The sequence below is a fragment of the Panthera pardus genome, unplaced genomic scaffold (assembly GCF_024362965.1).
Source record: "Panthera pardus isolate Hobbes unplaced genomic scaffold, ASM2436296v1 HiC_scaffold_26, whole genome shotgun sequence".
Taxonomy (NCBI): Eukaryota; Metazoa; Chordata; class Mammalia; order Carnivora; family Felidae; genus Panthera; species Panthera pardus.
The window spans coordinates 14,397,997-14,414,768 of NW_026526832.1; the positions used below are offsets into that span (position 1 = coordinate 14,397,997).

At 42.6% G+C, this 16,772-nt stretch overlaps 1 protein-coding gene across 6 annotated transcripts in view; it reads right to left on the reverse strand.

The window, feature by feature from the left end:
- The window catches only part of LTBP1 (latent transforming growth factor beta binding protein 1), a 398,930-nt gene that overhangs the window by 348,850 nt on the left and 33,308 nt on the right, over positions 1-16,772 (reverse strand). For all 6 annotated transcript variants that reach the window (XM_019447806.2, XM_019447788.2, XM_019447769.2 and 3 more), the window contains exon 3: positions 4,679-4,976. In XM_019447806.2, the coding sequence (XP_019303351.1) occupies positions 4,679-4,976 (298 nt within the window). The remainder of the gene's footprint in view (positions 1-4,678; positions 4,977-16,772) is intronic.

Consider the following 16,772-nt stretch of genomic DNA (forward strand, 5'->3'; position numbering starts at 1 on the left):
ATAAGGTGGAAGTAAACGTGTGTATCTTTAAGACTGACCACCACAAAGGCACTGTGGCATTCTCCTTGCTCTCTCCAGTGTGGGATCACTGGCTCCAGGAGAAGCCAGTAGCCGGCCATGTTATGAGAACTCTCAGGCAGTTCTGCAGAGAGATCCATGAGTAATCTCTTTCCAGGAGGGAAGCCTCCTGCCAATAGCCATGGACTTGAGTGAACTTGGCAGTGGGTTCTCCAGCCCTAGTGGAGTGGCCCCTGCTGACTGCAACCTCATGAGAGATGCTGAGGCACATCTCCCAGCTAAGCACCTCCTAGGTTCCCCACCTGCAGAGAATGTCAGACAATAAATGTTTGTTTCAGGCTGCTGAGTTTTGGGTGATCTGTTACACAGCAGTAGGTAACCAATATGCCATGCTTTCTTTTTTTTTTTAATGTTTATTTTCTAATGTGAATTTATTTTTTAAAAAGAGACAGAGCACAAGTGTGGGAGGGGCAGAGAGAGAGGGAGACAGAGACTCTGACACGGGCTCCAGGCTCTGAGCTTTCAGCACAGAGCCCGAAGCGGGGCTCAAACTCACAAACCATGAGACCATGACCTGAGCCAAAGTCAGACGCTTAACCGACGGAGCCACCCAGGCGCCCCACTAATATGCCATATTTTCTGATGTCACATCATTGCCATTCCTGGAAATGCCCTTCCCATCCAGTTCTTTGTGTCCAAATTTAACCATCTTTTCAAGCTCGCCATCTCCAGAGCCATCCCTGGAACCTCCACTTCCCCAACACTCCAAAATCTGGAAACAATTGCTCCTTCCTTTGATGTCCTCAAGAGCTCTGTATCTGGTTCTAAATCAAGCTGTCTAAAACTAACCTGGCCAAAGGTAAAACCAATTCAACTACTACTCACGTACCTAAAATGTGTAGTTTTAACATCACAGTCTTCCTAAATTAACTGTTGCTTCAAACGTGCCAGGCACGCACTCGTCTTCACGGTTCATGCTCTCACATCCTTCAAGCCTTTGCTTACATGTGACCTTCCCAGTTGGGTCCTCCCTGACAGCCTATTAAAACCACCAGAGATCTCATGCCTTCCCACCCTGCACCCACCCAGCACTCTCCATCCATTCCCGCAGGTTTACTTTCTCCTACAGCACTTCTCACAGTGTTCTCATCGTGCCACTTCCACCTGTCTCCCACTTTGCAGGCTGTAAGCTCCAGGGAGGCTGGCATTTTGTGTATTCATTCAGTGCTCCAGCCTGAGGCCCTAGACAGTGCGTGCCCGGGACACGGAGTGTGCTCCACAACACCTTGCTGGATAAGAGATCAATATGGCTTCATACACCACATAAGAGATGTAATGCTCAATACACAATTTGAGGGGCACCTGGGGGGCTCCAGCAGCTGAGCCTCCAACACTTGGTCTCGGCTCAGGTCATGATCGCGCAGTTTGTGAGATCAAGCCCCGCGTCGGGCTCTGTGCTGACAGTATGGAACTTCTTTGGGATTCTCTCTCTCCTTCTCTCTCTGCTCCTCCCCTGTTCTCTCTCTCTCAAAATACATAAAAAACATTTAAAAAAATAAACATTTTGATATCTTAGGTATCTTTGTGTCTACAAGCACTTTAAGGAGGCTTAACCAATCTCCTTCTTCAATAGATAAAAACAAAGCAAAACAAAACCTTGAAACTCAATCTCCTTCTTCGATAGATAAAAACAAAACAAAACCTTGAAACATCCCAAAGCAGTCAATCTTAAAAAAAGATGACTTAAGAATTATTACATTTCTTAAAAGTAGCCAAAATAGTCCTATCATGTATGTTCCTTGGCAGTTTGATTAAGTAGGATTTCAGGTGATTATAGATCATTACCTAAATTCACCTGTGGGCCAACTGCACCCCTCCTGCCTTTGTGTCCCTCACATGTTACAGCTCATCTATCATCTCAAAACCTCCTTAAATGCAGAAGTGGATCTTTTACATCTTCATACTCCAGATAACAGGGCAACCTATAAGCGCTCATTAAGAAAGTATCAAGATCGGGATGCCTGAATGGCTCAGTCCATCAAGCATCGGACTCTTGATTTCAGCTCACAGCCGTGAGAACGAGCCCCAGGTCGGACTCCATGCTGAGCGTGAAGCTTGCTTAAGACTCTCTCTCTCCCTCTGCCCCTCTCCCTCACTTGCCTTCTCTACAATAAAAAATAAAATAAAATAATCATTTAAGAAATGGTCAGAATTGTTAGCACCTTGGGCCACCCCTTCTCCTTACCCAAAAGCACATCACAGGCACACCCACACACACATGCCCTGTAACAATGCCATGGCGAAAACTATCTTCATTCAGAAGATGAAGCCTCTGAAGCAAATATATCCACGGACTTATTTTTCCAAAGCAATGTTAGAACTGAAACCTTAGCCACCTCTTTGACTCACAACATTCTTGTCTAAATTATACTGCTGCTACCAAAAAAAGAAAAAAAAAAGTTGAATCATTTATCTGACTTCTGACATATGGTTCCTACTAACAAGCCATACACACACACACACACACACACACACACACACACACACCACAGAGGGTCAAATTCTAACAGTAGATGGTGATATTCAAGATGAAGGATGTCGCTTGTAAATTACTTCACAGTTTATGTAAGTAATAACGCTAGAAAAAAATCGTTGCAATGCACAGTAACCTGACTCTTGATTGCCGAGGCAAAGTTCAACACAGAATTGCTCTTTGTTTTTAAGATCCAGAACAATGCTGGAAAAGAGATGTCTAGCTATGATGTAATCAAAGCTTTGTGTCATTTCAAGGATACACAGTTACATTCATGTTCTGGCACAAAAAAGCACCACTATATTTTAGAGAAAGGGTCAGCAAACTGCAGAGCTCAAGGGCCAAAGGTGGCCCATCGCCTGTTTTAGTACAACCGACAAGCTACGAATTTTTATATTTTTACATTTTTTAATGGTTGGGGGAGAAACCAAAAGAAGAAGAAGAAGTCGTCACATGGGTGACGTGTGAAATTTATACGAAATTCAAATTTCAGGGTCCGTCAATAAAATTTTACTGGATCAGTCACACTCATTCATTTATGCATCATCTATGGCTGCTTTTGTGCTACAACGGCACAAGTGAGAAGCTGCAACAGAAACCCTATGTCCCACAAAGCTGAAAATACTTATTACCTGGCCCTTTACAGAAAAAGTTACCACCCTTCAGGGCATGGAAGCTGAATCCTGACCGCCTCTATTTAAAGCCTAACGTTTGTTAATATTACTCACTTATTAACTGTGTTGTGTGACCTTGACCAAATTACTTAACCACTCTGCCAAAAACCTCAGTTTCCATAGCTGTAAAATGAGGTCAATAACAGCACCCACCTTACGGGGTCACCGCGAGTTGTGAATTAATAATACATGCAAAGCACCTGAAACAGTCCTGGGCACAGAGTGAGCCACTGTTGAACACCGGCTGGAACCATCATCCCTTCTTGCTCCGGAACGTGTTTTCCAAACACGTGCCACCAAGGTGCTTAGACTTCAAACTAGCCCCACAAACCTACTCACCAAGGTAGAAGTGAAGAATGAGACAACAAGAAAGGAAAGAAAAAGCAGAATGAAGAGGGGGGAGCAGGGGATAAGAAGTGAAAGGAAAAAGCAGGCAGACCCCACTCAGCAGGGACAGTAGGTGGCCTACTCGAAGGGGAAGTATAAATTAGGATAATTTCATCTACACTAGCAGATTAAATAACTTCTGTGGGCTGACTGGATACTAATCACCATGTGGAAGCTGTCTCTAGGGGGGAAAAGTATTCACAATTCCCAGCAAGTGACTTACAAATGAACCGCTGGGTCAAGCCCATTTCCAAGTGGAGAACTTCCTGTATTTTACATTCCTAGACAAATGACAAGTGAGAGTTGTGGCACACTCTGCATCTTGTGATCCATGTCTAGTAGCTATTTAAAAGGAAACCATGTGTGTAAGGACCCTGTGCAGCCCAGGAGCCCCTCCTCGGGCCCCTCGGAGGAGGCCAGGGGTAAGCAGTCTTAGCCAGGAGTCCTCATTGTGTTCAGAATGGCGCTTACTTCCAAACGCTAAGAAAAAACCCTGTTCCCATAAATAGAACACGAGCTCATTCACCAAAAATGGACGTGCGTGGCAACTGGGAGGTAAACATGGTGTTAATAGAAGAGACACTTAACCTGCTACCGAGGTTGGGAAACGCTCTTTCCCAGGGCTCTCATCTGGAATATCTTCTCTACGCAAAGCTGAGTTCCTGCTGTTTCCATGTATCTTTACAAATTGCACTGTTTCCTTTCTTCAATTATTATTTCAAAACCCTAGACACTTCCCCCACCCCCAAAAGAATTGTTGTAACACTCACAACTGCACCAGAAACAACTCTCTTTATTCTTCCAGTCCAACCTTGATCCCTCTAACCCTCACTACTGCTTTGGTTCATGCTTACAGTCAATCTTCCCTGCAGAGGCTAAACACACATACCAAATATGTTCAAAAGACGTGATGGAGAAGCATGACATGTAAAACCTTAAAGAAAGAAGAGACATTATTACCCAAGTGATCTCTACCAATTGTGCAGGAAAGGCAGAGTGATTGAAAGCAATCACCCAGGACAGCAATTAAGATGCTCCTGAGTAGAGGCAAGGTGAAAACACTCACTGAGAATGAATCTGCTGGGACAGTCCTACGGAAGGCTTCGGCTTGAGGGTCAAGGTCATCTGGGCCACAGGACTGACTCTTGGAAGAGTGTCTGCCTTCTTAGACGAAGTGTGCTTTGCTGCTTGCTCAGGAGGGACCCAGGAGGAAGCAGCCGCAAGACTCTGCCCTCCAAAGCCTGGGGATGAGGTGTCCTGGGCAGCTGCTGTCTCACAGGCTTTGCCCTTGGTCCCCGGTTTACACACACAGAGTTGAGGCCGGAGACACATCCCTCCATTCTGGCATGGTGGAACACAGCTTGCTGCAGGGAGACAACAGAAGACACAACTCTGAAGAAAAGCATTGGAGACTTAACAAGTCCTTCCAAGGGCTTTTAACATCAGCACCAGAATGCTCTCCAATAAAATAAAACCTTACTTAAAGACATGATGACAAGGACAACAATGATGACGATGATAGCTAATATTTATTAATGGCTTCCCAGGTGCCAGGCAGTTCTAATACGTATCGACAAATTGAACGCCACCCCCCTCCCCAGCAACCGCGGTAAGGAGAGGTTTTATTTTGCCTGTTTTACTGATGAGGAAATAGACACAAGGGTTATGTAATTTGCCAAAGGTCACACAACTATGAGTAAATAGAAGAGCTGGGACTTGAATCCAAGTGAACTGGCTCCAACATCATCTTTCTTTTGTTTTTGCTTTTGTGTGTGTGTTTTTCAACGTCATCATTCTTAACCACTTCATTAGAGCTGCCTCTCAGAAATGCACCAGAAATGCATCAGCAATGGAAAACTTAAGAAAATCCTTTGCCTTTCTTTTTAAATTGTGCTCAGTGGCTTAAGTTTAAATTTCAGGTACCCAAATAAGATGTGATAAGCCCAAGTCCAATCCCCAACCCCAAAAAAGTGCTACAAATTTCATCTTGCATAAGCTATCGGAGCCTGGAGTGACTGACTCAGAAATGCAGACTAACTCACTTTTTTGTTTTTACATGACAGAAGGATACAGAGGTTGAAAATCATCCAGATACACTTTTATACTTCTGTTTTCAAAAAGCCAGTGCCCTGTACACCATTCCTAATCTTACAGTGAAAGGCAACCAAGAAGAAGCAAGCCCTTTATCTCCTATTTGCTAGGATGCACGTACTCGGAATCACAAGACTTGTGGCCAGAGTTTCAAAGTTAGCGGGGCTACGGGTCATGGGTAAGTGGGTTTCATCACAGGCAAGGTCCCAGAGAAGTTGAGATGTTATCAACTTAAATTTCATTAGGTTAATGTTATATAGGTTGATGGACAGGATTCCTTCAGTTTATGTGTCCAAATGCACTCATTTACACCAACTGATTTTGTTATCAGTCCACTTTTGACTTAAACTAAACCCTTGGTCCTCAAGCAGATCATACTACTACAACACCCATAAAATGAAATGCCAGATTCAGTCCATAAACATTTACAAAATAGATGAGGGATATGAACAAGAGGAAGCTTAACTATGGATGAGCCAAATGACCAAGACCTAAAAGCCCTTTAACCTCCTGATTTTCTATAAAAGAGAGAAGCAGCTTTCCCATCTTCCTACAATATGATTCCGATTAGTTATAGAAAATAATGGTAAGAAATGACTGTCAAGTGTCAGAATAGGCTGACAAATTTTCCAAAAGTGGGAAGGGATTCTTAAAAAGCAAAGAAAAATGCAACCAGCTCCCTACGTGACCTTAGCTTGTTATTTAACCTTAACCTCTGTACCTATACATGTTTGGGGGCAGGAGGGCAGTAACTGCTTGTTCTAAAACGGTCCCCAAGAGCTCTTCCCAAATTAGGCTTCTAGAATTCTAAGTCCAAAACTATGCACTTCCAGGGTTCAGGATTCTAATTTATCAGCATTTTCCAGGCCAACCAATGATCATTGGGTCCCTACTCGGCCATGGTTATTTATGGAATGTCACAGAAATGGAAATGGGCTCCACCCAGAGAGAACAGAAGTGGCCACGAGGGAGGACAGGACGGGGCTTTCAGAGCTGAGCCTCTGCCAAAGATCACCCCCCCAGGCACTTTCATGTATACATTCTCTTCATGCTTTCAATTAGAAACATGTTTCATTTTAACATCTGAGAATGATTTCCCCTTCTTCTCCCTCCCAAGGTGTGCTGCAAATGTCCCCTCATCTACCAGGAAGGCTGCACAGAGCAGCGTACGAAAGTTGGTACCCAGATGGGGGCCAATCATGAAATTTTCCAAAATACCACTGAGGATATACAACCAGAACCTGTCTTTAGGAGGACAAAGAGGGATTCGAAGTGTCAAAGGGTAGAGATTTTTTAACTCTACAAATTTGGTAGCATGTGAGAGGCAGGGACCTTAAACTTATAAAAACTTTCTACCATAAGAGAAAGAACATGTTATAGAGTAGTGTGACTATATATGATACCACCCTTCTGCAGTAAATGTTGAGAGAACAATAACACGGGGGCACCTGGGTAGCTCAGTCGGTTAAGCATACGACTTTGGCTCAGGTCATGATCTCACGGTTCCTGAGTTCGAGCCCTGGTGGAGCTCTGTGCTGACAGCCTGGAGCCTGCTTCGGATTCTGTGTCTCCCTCCTTTTCTGCCTCTTTCCCACCTGTGGTCTCTATCCGTCTGTCTCTCTCTCTCAAAAATGAATAACATTAAAAAAAAAAAAAAAGAATTAAAAACAAAAAGAATAAGGAGAATGACAATTTTCCCTTCCACCTAACCCCCCATAGGCTCTGACAGCAGCTTCCTGGAGCATGCAGACAGGAGGGGCTGGCTGGACCTGGGTCAGGGAAGGGAGGGGTGGGACAGAGTCCCTCAATGCCAAGGTAAGCCCCTCACCTGCCATGAAAAGAAAAGCAAACCTCACGTCCTGCAACCACATTTTATCAAGCCGTTTCTCCTAGGAAACTGGGACTCCATGTCGTTGTGGTTCTTGTGTGGCACTTGCTAAAGTGTGGTGCTTGGACCAGTGGCGGCAGCCGCCAGAAGCGCTTCAGAAGGGCACAATCTTCCATTGCCCCAGGTCTGTTAAATCCCAGACTGGAGTTCAGCAAACTGACCACCCTCTAGAGGAGTCAGATGCACACCCAGCTCTGAAAACCGCGGACATACGATGTTTGGAAACAGGCACTCTTCCACCAGCAAGTGTTTTGAGAATTTTTCTTCAACTCATTTTTTCTAAGTCCAGTATAATTAACATACAGTGTTATGTTAGTTTCAGGTGTACAACATCGTGATTCAACAATTCCACAAATTAGGATTTACATTTTTATAACTGCAAATTTGGTGTTTTCACCCCTACAATTGCATTTATTTTATTGAATTCTTGCTGTGATAAATGTGCTTGTTTTATGTCGCTGCCCTTTTATTTTTAATGCATAAAAAAAAAACCTTCCCATGTGACCAAATTCTCAAGATTATTATGGGTCCCTTCCAAAAGTTTATATATTGTCATCATCTACTTCATGGCCAATGCAAAAATTTGTAAGCACTTATGAGAAAACTGTTATTCTAACCAAGGCAATGAACTATGTGGAAAATTATAAATAAATGTTACAGAAGTATTTTAAAACCACTTTTTCCACCAGTCAATTCTGCATTTGCCCAGCCACAAGTAGTTCAACACAATAAGTAAACACTACATCAAGATATTATCAGTGGGGTGGGCAGTGGTTCTCAGGCTTTGCCACACATTAGAATCACTTGGGGAGCTTTTAAAACTCTCAAAACCCAGGGCTGACACCAGCCTCTGAATCAGAATCTCTGGGGGAGGGGATCAGACATCAGTTTAGGTTGCTTTTGTTTTTGTTGTTGTTGTTGTTTTTCTTAAACTCTCCAGGTGATTGCAACATGCAGCCAAACTTGAACAAAATCCTAATCCAGACTTGCTGACAGATTGGGTTTCATAAAATGCAGCTCTTTGGATTTTTTTTCCTCCTTTGTTCAAAAACTTTCAACCCAAGTTAGCTGCCTGTGAGATACATTAAAGACCCCCTGCACCTGGCCCAAGCCCCCCTTCCACCCTCACTGCCCCCTGCCCATCCCTACAGAAGCCCACCACTCCCCACCTCTGCACATGGTGCCCTGTCCCGAAACATGTCTCCCAAGCTCGTGCTCATGTGAAACCACCTCCTTCTCCATGAAGTCCTTCTCAAATGCCCACCAGCCCCACCGTGATCTGTTGGACACCTGAACTCCTGTCCCCTTTTATCTTTCACATCACAGTCCCTATACTCTGCCACATGTCATTAATGATCTCAACAAGTTCTCTTATGTCCCGAATGAGATTATAAACTCAGGTCCATTAATTGGCTTACGCAGAATTTCCAGTACCCTAGGATGGGAGCTTTAACCTCATCTTGGTCCACTAACTGGTGTGAAAGCAGAGCCACACCTTTCCAAAGGATGCTGGGAGTTGACGACATCTGAAAAGGGAATACAATCAGTGGGCTCCTAATCCGCTCCATGATGACGTCTAAACCTCCAGGCTTCATTTGCAAGTTGCATCTTCGATCAAATCTCCAATCCTCCAAAGATGTTTTTAAACACAAATTAATATTAAAATATACTCTGCTAATGTAGAAGATCTGTAGTGGCATTAAACAATCTGCAGTTAAAGAAACCATCTCAGAAGCCCAGATCCGATGTATTCTAGAAGAAGTTTGAAGGGATAGGACACTCTGAATCAAGCTGGTCAAGAATGAACAGAAGAGAATATCACAGGGCGCCTGGGTGGCTCAGTAGGCTAAACATATGACTTCATTCGGCGCAGGTCACGATTTTGTGGTCCTTGAGTTCAAACCCCACACTGGGCTCTGCTCTCACAACTCAGAGCCTGGAGCCTGCTTCAGATTCTGTATCTCCCTCTCTCTCTGGCCCTCCCCGACTCATGCTCTGTATCTCTCTCAAAAATAAACATCAAGAAAAAAAGAAAGAAAAAGAAAAGAAAAATCACAATGCACTGGTAGAAACTGTGACAAGTTACTAAACTTCCAGGGCAAAAGCATGTTAAGGAGATTAGCCTAAGACGTTCAGATGCAGCGGAAACAAAAAAAGAGCTTCTGCAAGGTGCCTGCACACAGAGATAGCTCAGAGAACTGCAGACTGTTCCCTGAGCATTCACCTGATACCAAGCTGAACAGGGCAGAACACCATGAGGCCAAACTCCCCAGGACCTGTAAGGTGCAAATTCCCAATCCTGACCTGCCAAAGTCAAGACATTCAGTACAGCCCCCAGAATTAAACTCCTTTTGTTTATTAAAGTTTATTAATTTTGAGAGAGAGAGAGGGAGAGGCAGAGAGAAAATCCCAAGCAGGCTCCACACCATCTGTGCAGAACCCAGTATGTCAGATGCTTAACCAACTGAGCCACCCAGGTGCCCCCAGAATCAAAGCCCTTTAAAGAGAATAGCAAACCTGGATATCAAAATCAGGCAAGAAGAGTACATGAAAAGAAAGCTAACACACAAATCAGTTAAGGATACAGGTACAAAATACCTAAGTAAAATATTATTTCAGAAACAGAAAAGCAAGCAGAACTAATTCCAAAAATATAAGGATGGCTTTAATGTCAACAAATCTGTCTACGGAATTTCCCATGTTAGAACATTAAATGAGAATTTATCTCAATGAATGCAAAACAACTTCCAATAAAATTCATCACTTACTCCTAGTAACAAACAAAACTTTAGCCAACTAGAAATACAAGGGGATTTCCTTGTTCTGGTAAATAGGACCTACAGCAAATCCCACAACAAACAGCATACCAAAACATACAGCAAATACTACGAGGAAACTGTAGAAGCATTCCTATCAAAGTCAGAAACAAGTCTAAATGCCTATAATAGCCTCTAATAATTGATGTGGTATTGTAGTGTGCAGCTAATAGGACAAAACAAGAAAAAGAAATAAAAGGTCTAAGAACTGGAAGGAAGAAACAAATCTATCATTATTTTCAATTCAAGTAAGTGTCTACATAAATGATTGAAAAGACTGTACAAACTATTTTAAGTGATAATGTGGCACTGGTTTAGAGACAGAGAAACAGATCAATACAATATAACATAAAACTTACAAACAGACTAAAATATGGAGTTGTGCAAGGTGATGGAGGAGATATAATAAACGGGTACAGAAACAATGGACTACTTAGTGGTGTTGGAAAATAGGCATTTAACTAAAAGAATTAAAATTAGATCCCTCCAGGTGCCTGGGTGGCTCAGGTGGTTAAATGTCTGACTCTTGATTTCGGCTTAGGTCATGATCTCACATCTTGTGAGTTCGAGCCTGGGGTTAGGCTCTGTGCTGGAGGTGCAAGTGTTAGCAAAGATTTAGGGAAATGGGAACTCAATTAAATACTACTATGTACTGCTCACAGGATATATTTTATACTCACCTCTGTAAAAAGCAATTCGGCAATAGTTAGTAAGGTTCTAATGTGAAAACCCTAATACCCAGCGATTTTACTTCTCTGCTGTCATGTGCTCAAGGAGACACATACAGGTATGTTCATGGCACACCAGTAACAGTAGGAAAATACTGATATCGATAAACTGTATTATATTCATACAATGAAATATTACACAGCAGTTAAAATCATGACCCACATCTGCATCTAGCTCCATGGAGGGATCATGAAAATAACATTCACTGAAAAAGTAAATTACATGATGATACTTTGGAATACTGTTTTTTGTATGATTGTAATAACTGTCCGTGTAATCTTTTAAACATATAAAACAATGCCAGTCATTTTTAATAGACCTATGAAATCAACAAAAGCATAAAAAATTATGTACCACATTCACACGAAATTCACGACAGCGATCACCTCTTGGAAAGAAGTAGAACACTGTAAGAGAAGAAAATAAATCACTTTACTGGCCCTTTTTTTTTTTTTTCCTTAGAAGACAGATGGGCAGGAGACAGACAACAAGGCTACTCAGCTCAGCTGTGCACAGTACCTACACAGGGATTTACTACTCCACCCTTTGTACTTTTCCGTGTATTTTTCTATTTTTTCAAAATCGAACTAATTTTTAAAAGCAATCCCGCAAAGGCAATTGAGAATTGAAGGCAGCTAAAACATGTTCCTTAATCACAGTGGTGCCAACAGGTGGTTCTAACAGGTATGAGGCAGGTCAGTGTCAGAAAGCACCACCATGACCAGGATGAACTCAGTCCACAAACCCTGAGCTTGCAGAAAGCCGACGTCAAGACGTGGGTGAGTAGGATACACAGAGAAATCCTACTCTGTCCTGGCTGCCAGGTCGGTCTTCTGAAAAACCCCTTTCATCATTTGAAACAAATTCTCAGATTTCACCCCAAACAAATACTCTCTGATTTCTTCCATATTTGAATCCAACTCCAGTTGACAAGCTGATCCTTAAGTTCTTTAAAAGTTTGGTGATTGTATTTTTAGGAAGTAACCCATGCCCTGAAGCTCAGCCTCTATTGCTTTTAATTCTAAAAAAGTAACTCTTAGTTATATTTAAAACCCATCCCAGCCCACACAGGGCCAACAGTGTGACTATCTCTGCCCCTTGCTTTTCTCTCCAAACAAGTTGTAGCATGTCGACCACATGTGTCCCGCGGAGAAATGTGAGTCTAACTGTGTCTTCTGTGATCAGAGACAGCAGGTGAGAAATGGCTTTGCTGTGTGTGTCTTCACAGTAATTCCCAGCTGCCCTTTGAAGTTATTCAATAACACTAAGTGATATCAGATCACAAGAAACATAGCATGAGGTCACACATCTTGGTCTAACTCTGTCTGCTCCTTGTACCAAACCCAAATAAATGCTGGGCTTGCCTCGCAAATGTCTCCAGGTCAGCTTCCTCCAAAATCCCTAATGAGCAAAAAATATTAGCATAGCATCCCCATGCCTTTTCTATCCAGCCTTATGCAATAATGAAGAATTCCACATCACCGAATTTTGTACACAGGTGAACCAAGCACCAACACGTATAGTAACCCTTAGGGGGTTTGATCGTTAGGAAAAGCCACGTGAAATACTTTAGGGCTGGGTGTGTGTGTGTGTGTGTTCATGTTCTCTCTCCAAGTCAGGCTATCAAGTAGCATAGGCTTTCTCCCCACTCTCTCCTACCGGGTTTGCTTTTGTAATCTACCCCCGATCCCAAGTGACAACTTAACCAAGCAGATAGTCAGATGGTTGTGCAGACAGTCTGCACCAATTATATGGAATGCAAGTCACAAAGGTTGTGTGTGGAATTTCCTGGCTTTTTTCAGGAGTTTAATGCCTTTGTGTCAAGTACGGAGCTGCCATCTGCCTAATTCCCCAGGAGCTGTGTTCTGCAAGGTTGAGGTTCTGGAAGCCTGAGCTCAGCAGGAGTAGCTTGTTACTATGTGATTTAATTTAAAATAGGTCGTCAACTGAGGCCAAACACACTCCTCCCAATGCCATCAATAACTGTGAAATCACTCATGGAATAGAACATAATTAAGTCGTAAGTCATGTAATGAAAAACCACCAGCAGTTTTTCTGGGTTCTGTTTCTGGTCTTATTACTGTCGTTTTATTAACATTTCTTAACTTTTTTTTTTTTTTAAGTCCGTGAGAAAAGAAAAGAAAACAAAGTTAAAGAACTACAGTTTAGACTATATAAACATTTAATTAAAAATAGCAAAAGGAAGAGAAAAACCAGAAAAATATTTTCAGAAAATGCTATTATATAGAAAGAATAAAAGTCTTTAACAAGTTAAAGCCAAAAACTGAAGAAAAAAAAAAAGGACAAAAATAGACAATAAAACAGAAGAAAATGCAATTAGTAAAAAAACTTGTGGGTAATATCCAAATTAATCAAGTCATCAAAAGAAATGCAAACTAGGGGCGCTCAGGTGGCTCAGTTGGTCAAGCATCCGTCTCTGATTTTGGCTCAGGTCACTGTTCAGGAAGTTCGAGTCCCGCATCAGGCTCTGCGCTGACAACATGGAGTCTGCTTGGGATTCTCTCTCTCCCTCTCTGCCTCTCTCTGCCTCTCTCATACGTAAATAAATGAACTTAAAAAAAAAAAATAAATGCCAACTAAAACAAGGAGATACAATATTTGGCTAGAAGTCACATAAAAGTATTAATACAAAGTACCACAAAGGTGGTAATAAAATGGCACAAGCCTTTTAAAAAGCAGTTTAACACCATGTTCCAAATATTTCAGTAGCCTCATTTCTAGAAATTTATTCTAACAGTAGTCAAAGAAGGAAATCACTATGCACATACATATGTCAGCTGTCCACAGCCGTGTCATGTATGCTAACGAAAAATTCAAAAGAAGCATCCAGGTTGAGTCAAGTACAGTATTACAACCATTCAAAATTAGAATTGTAATGTGACACTAAGTTTTTTTAAATGTTAATACTGTTCATGTGAATTAAAACAGGGTTTTGTTAGTTATCAATCACCTTCTCTAATAGTATAATTTTATTTTGTGCACTAACGCTAGCACGTATGTATGATAAATACAAGTTTGCGACAAATCTTTGGTTTTACAGATGAAACTATTATGCACATACAGAGTACGATTATAATTGACACCTTTAGGTTCACTGGAAGACCATCTATTTCTAAATAATAAATCTATAATGTGTTTTAATCCTATCATATTATCTTTTTCACTCATTCACACAGTAAGACCTCCCCCCTTCTATGCTAATGTTATGCTAAAAACTGGATAAAAAGATGGAGGAAACAAACCTCCTGCTCTCAAGGAGATCAGAGTCCAGGAGGAAAGACATTAAAAAAAAAAAAAAAAAAAAGTCATTGTACCGTTATGTGCTAGAACAAAGGCATAGAAGGCATGAGAAATGAGGGGTCCTCAATGGGTAAATGACAAATATTTTGATTTATCATATCCAAGGGACTACAAAGGATACAAAGAATTCTTAGAATGGTTTGTTTCCTTGAGGACCAATGAAATCCGCCTGCCCAAGCTCACCTACTGATGGAAAGCAGATGAAGCTTGGCTCTGGAGTCACACTGATCTGAGTCCGGACCACCCCAACCCCACGCCCTTGCTGTGTGCCCTTGGGCCCGTTGCCAAGTTTGACCTGCACTTTGGTCTTTCACTGAAACAAATACTGAGTAACAATTTCTGCATTATTTTGCACCAGGCACTGTCATATGCCCTGTGACTAGGACTGCACACAAGAAAATGCCATCTGTGCCCCATGAGACTCATTGCCCAGACAGAAGACTGACAGGAACAGTGATTATTATTATAAGCATTGTGGAAAGAGCATGGTGCACAGTGGGGGCCAGCCCATATGGGATTTAGGTTATTAGGAAAGACTTCCCTGAGATCATGAAGTTAGGATCAGACCTGAAAGCTGAGAGAAATAAGTAACACAGAGGCCTGGACCTGGAGGGTGGGGCCAAATGTTAGCAATGAAACCTGGCCACAAAGCCATTAAGAAGCAAAACGCAGGATGCCTGGGTGGCTCAATCAGTTGAGCGTACAACTCGACTTCAACTCGGGTCAAGATCTCATAATTGTGAGACGCAGCCCTGAGTCATGCTCTGCACGGACAGCATGGAGCCTGCTTGGGATTCTCTGTCCCCCTCTTTTTATGCCCCCCCCCCCCTCCGCTTGTATGCGGGCTCGTGCACACTCTCTCAAAACAAATAAACATTTTAAAAAAGCAAAATGCAAATGGACTCTACTAACTCAGGAAGGGCTTTTCGTCAGAGATAATAAGTTCAGCGGGGTGAGGAAGGAATTACAACATATTCTTAAATGTATATGTCCAGTATGCCAATCAGTACAATTGAATGGGACCAGCAAAGACCTTATCCTGTAGATGAGGAACACAACACCGAGGCCCATCGTCACCAGTGTAACTTGATGCTGCTCTAGAGGTTCTCATCAATTCAGTAAGAGGCAGAAGAGAGGTGTGCAGTGAGACAGGCTAGCTCCTACACTGCCAGCAAGACTGTCTGCGGGTACAGACTTTCTTTACCACAGTCGGCCATATTTTAGGATTAAGACTTAGAAACACTCATGTCTGTTTTATCATTCCTTTTTTTTTTTTTAATGTTTATTTACTTTTGAGAGAGACAGAGACAGAATGCGAGTGGGTTGGGACAGAGAGAGGAAGACACAGAATCTGAAACAGGCTCCAGGCTCTGAGCTGTCAGCACAGAGCCCGACACGGGGCTCGAACTCACAAGCTGTGAGATCATGACCTGAGCTGAAGTCAGACGCTCAACCGACTGAGCCACCCAGGCGCCCCAGTTTTATCATTCCTAACCTAGGAAATGCAATACCCAAACAAATCCACGGCAGGACTACAAGCAATACAGTAGCAAAAAACAGAAACATCCTACCCATAAAACAACAAATGGATAAAAGTCACGGAATGTGGTAAGTCATTAAAAACAAGGTTTCCAAGACCTTTTTAATGATATGGAATAATGCTAATGATGCTAGGCCAAATGAAAAATAAATAAAAAGCTCCTCATCGCCCTAGAACTCGCTCCAATCAGCTTCGCCCCTCTATCTGTCCACTGAATTGGATCCTGTCAGAGTCACCTGTGACCTCTGGGCTACCAAGCTAGGGTCCTTCTCCTTTTCTTGGCCAAGAACAGCAGTGGCCATAGTTGATCAGTTTCTTCTTCCTCATCACCGTCTTCCTTAGCTAAGATGTCACATGCCGCCAGCCCCTCTATGTCTCCCTTTGTCTCTTCCTTCCTTTCTTGACCTCTGTTGAAAGTTTCCAAGGCTTGCTTGGTCCTTGGACCCTTCTCCTGGTGATCTCATCCAGTCCTAAGGCTTTGATTTCCACGGAGACTGTGCCCAAAGTTAGACCTACGCTTCATCCTCCTACATGAACTCCAGATTTCCATGTTCAACTGCCTCAAGAATAGCTCCACATGGAGATCAAACAGACTTCTGAAATTTAGCATAGCTCGATTCCCCTCCCCCCACCCCAAACTCCACATCAGGATCTTCCTTAGCATTCATCTCCTTAGAAGGCAGCGCCATTCGCCAAGTGGCTCACCGCGTGTATTAGTTTGCTGGGGCTGCCCTCACAAACTACCACAAATCAGATGCCTTGAACAACAGAAAGT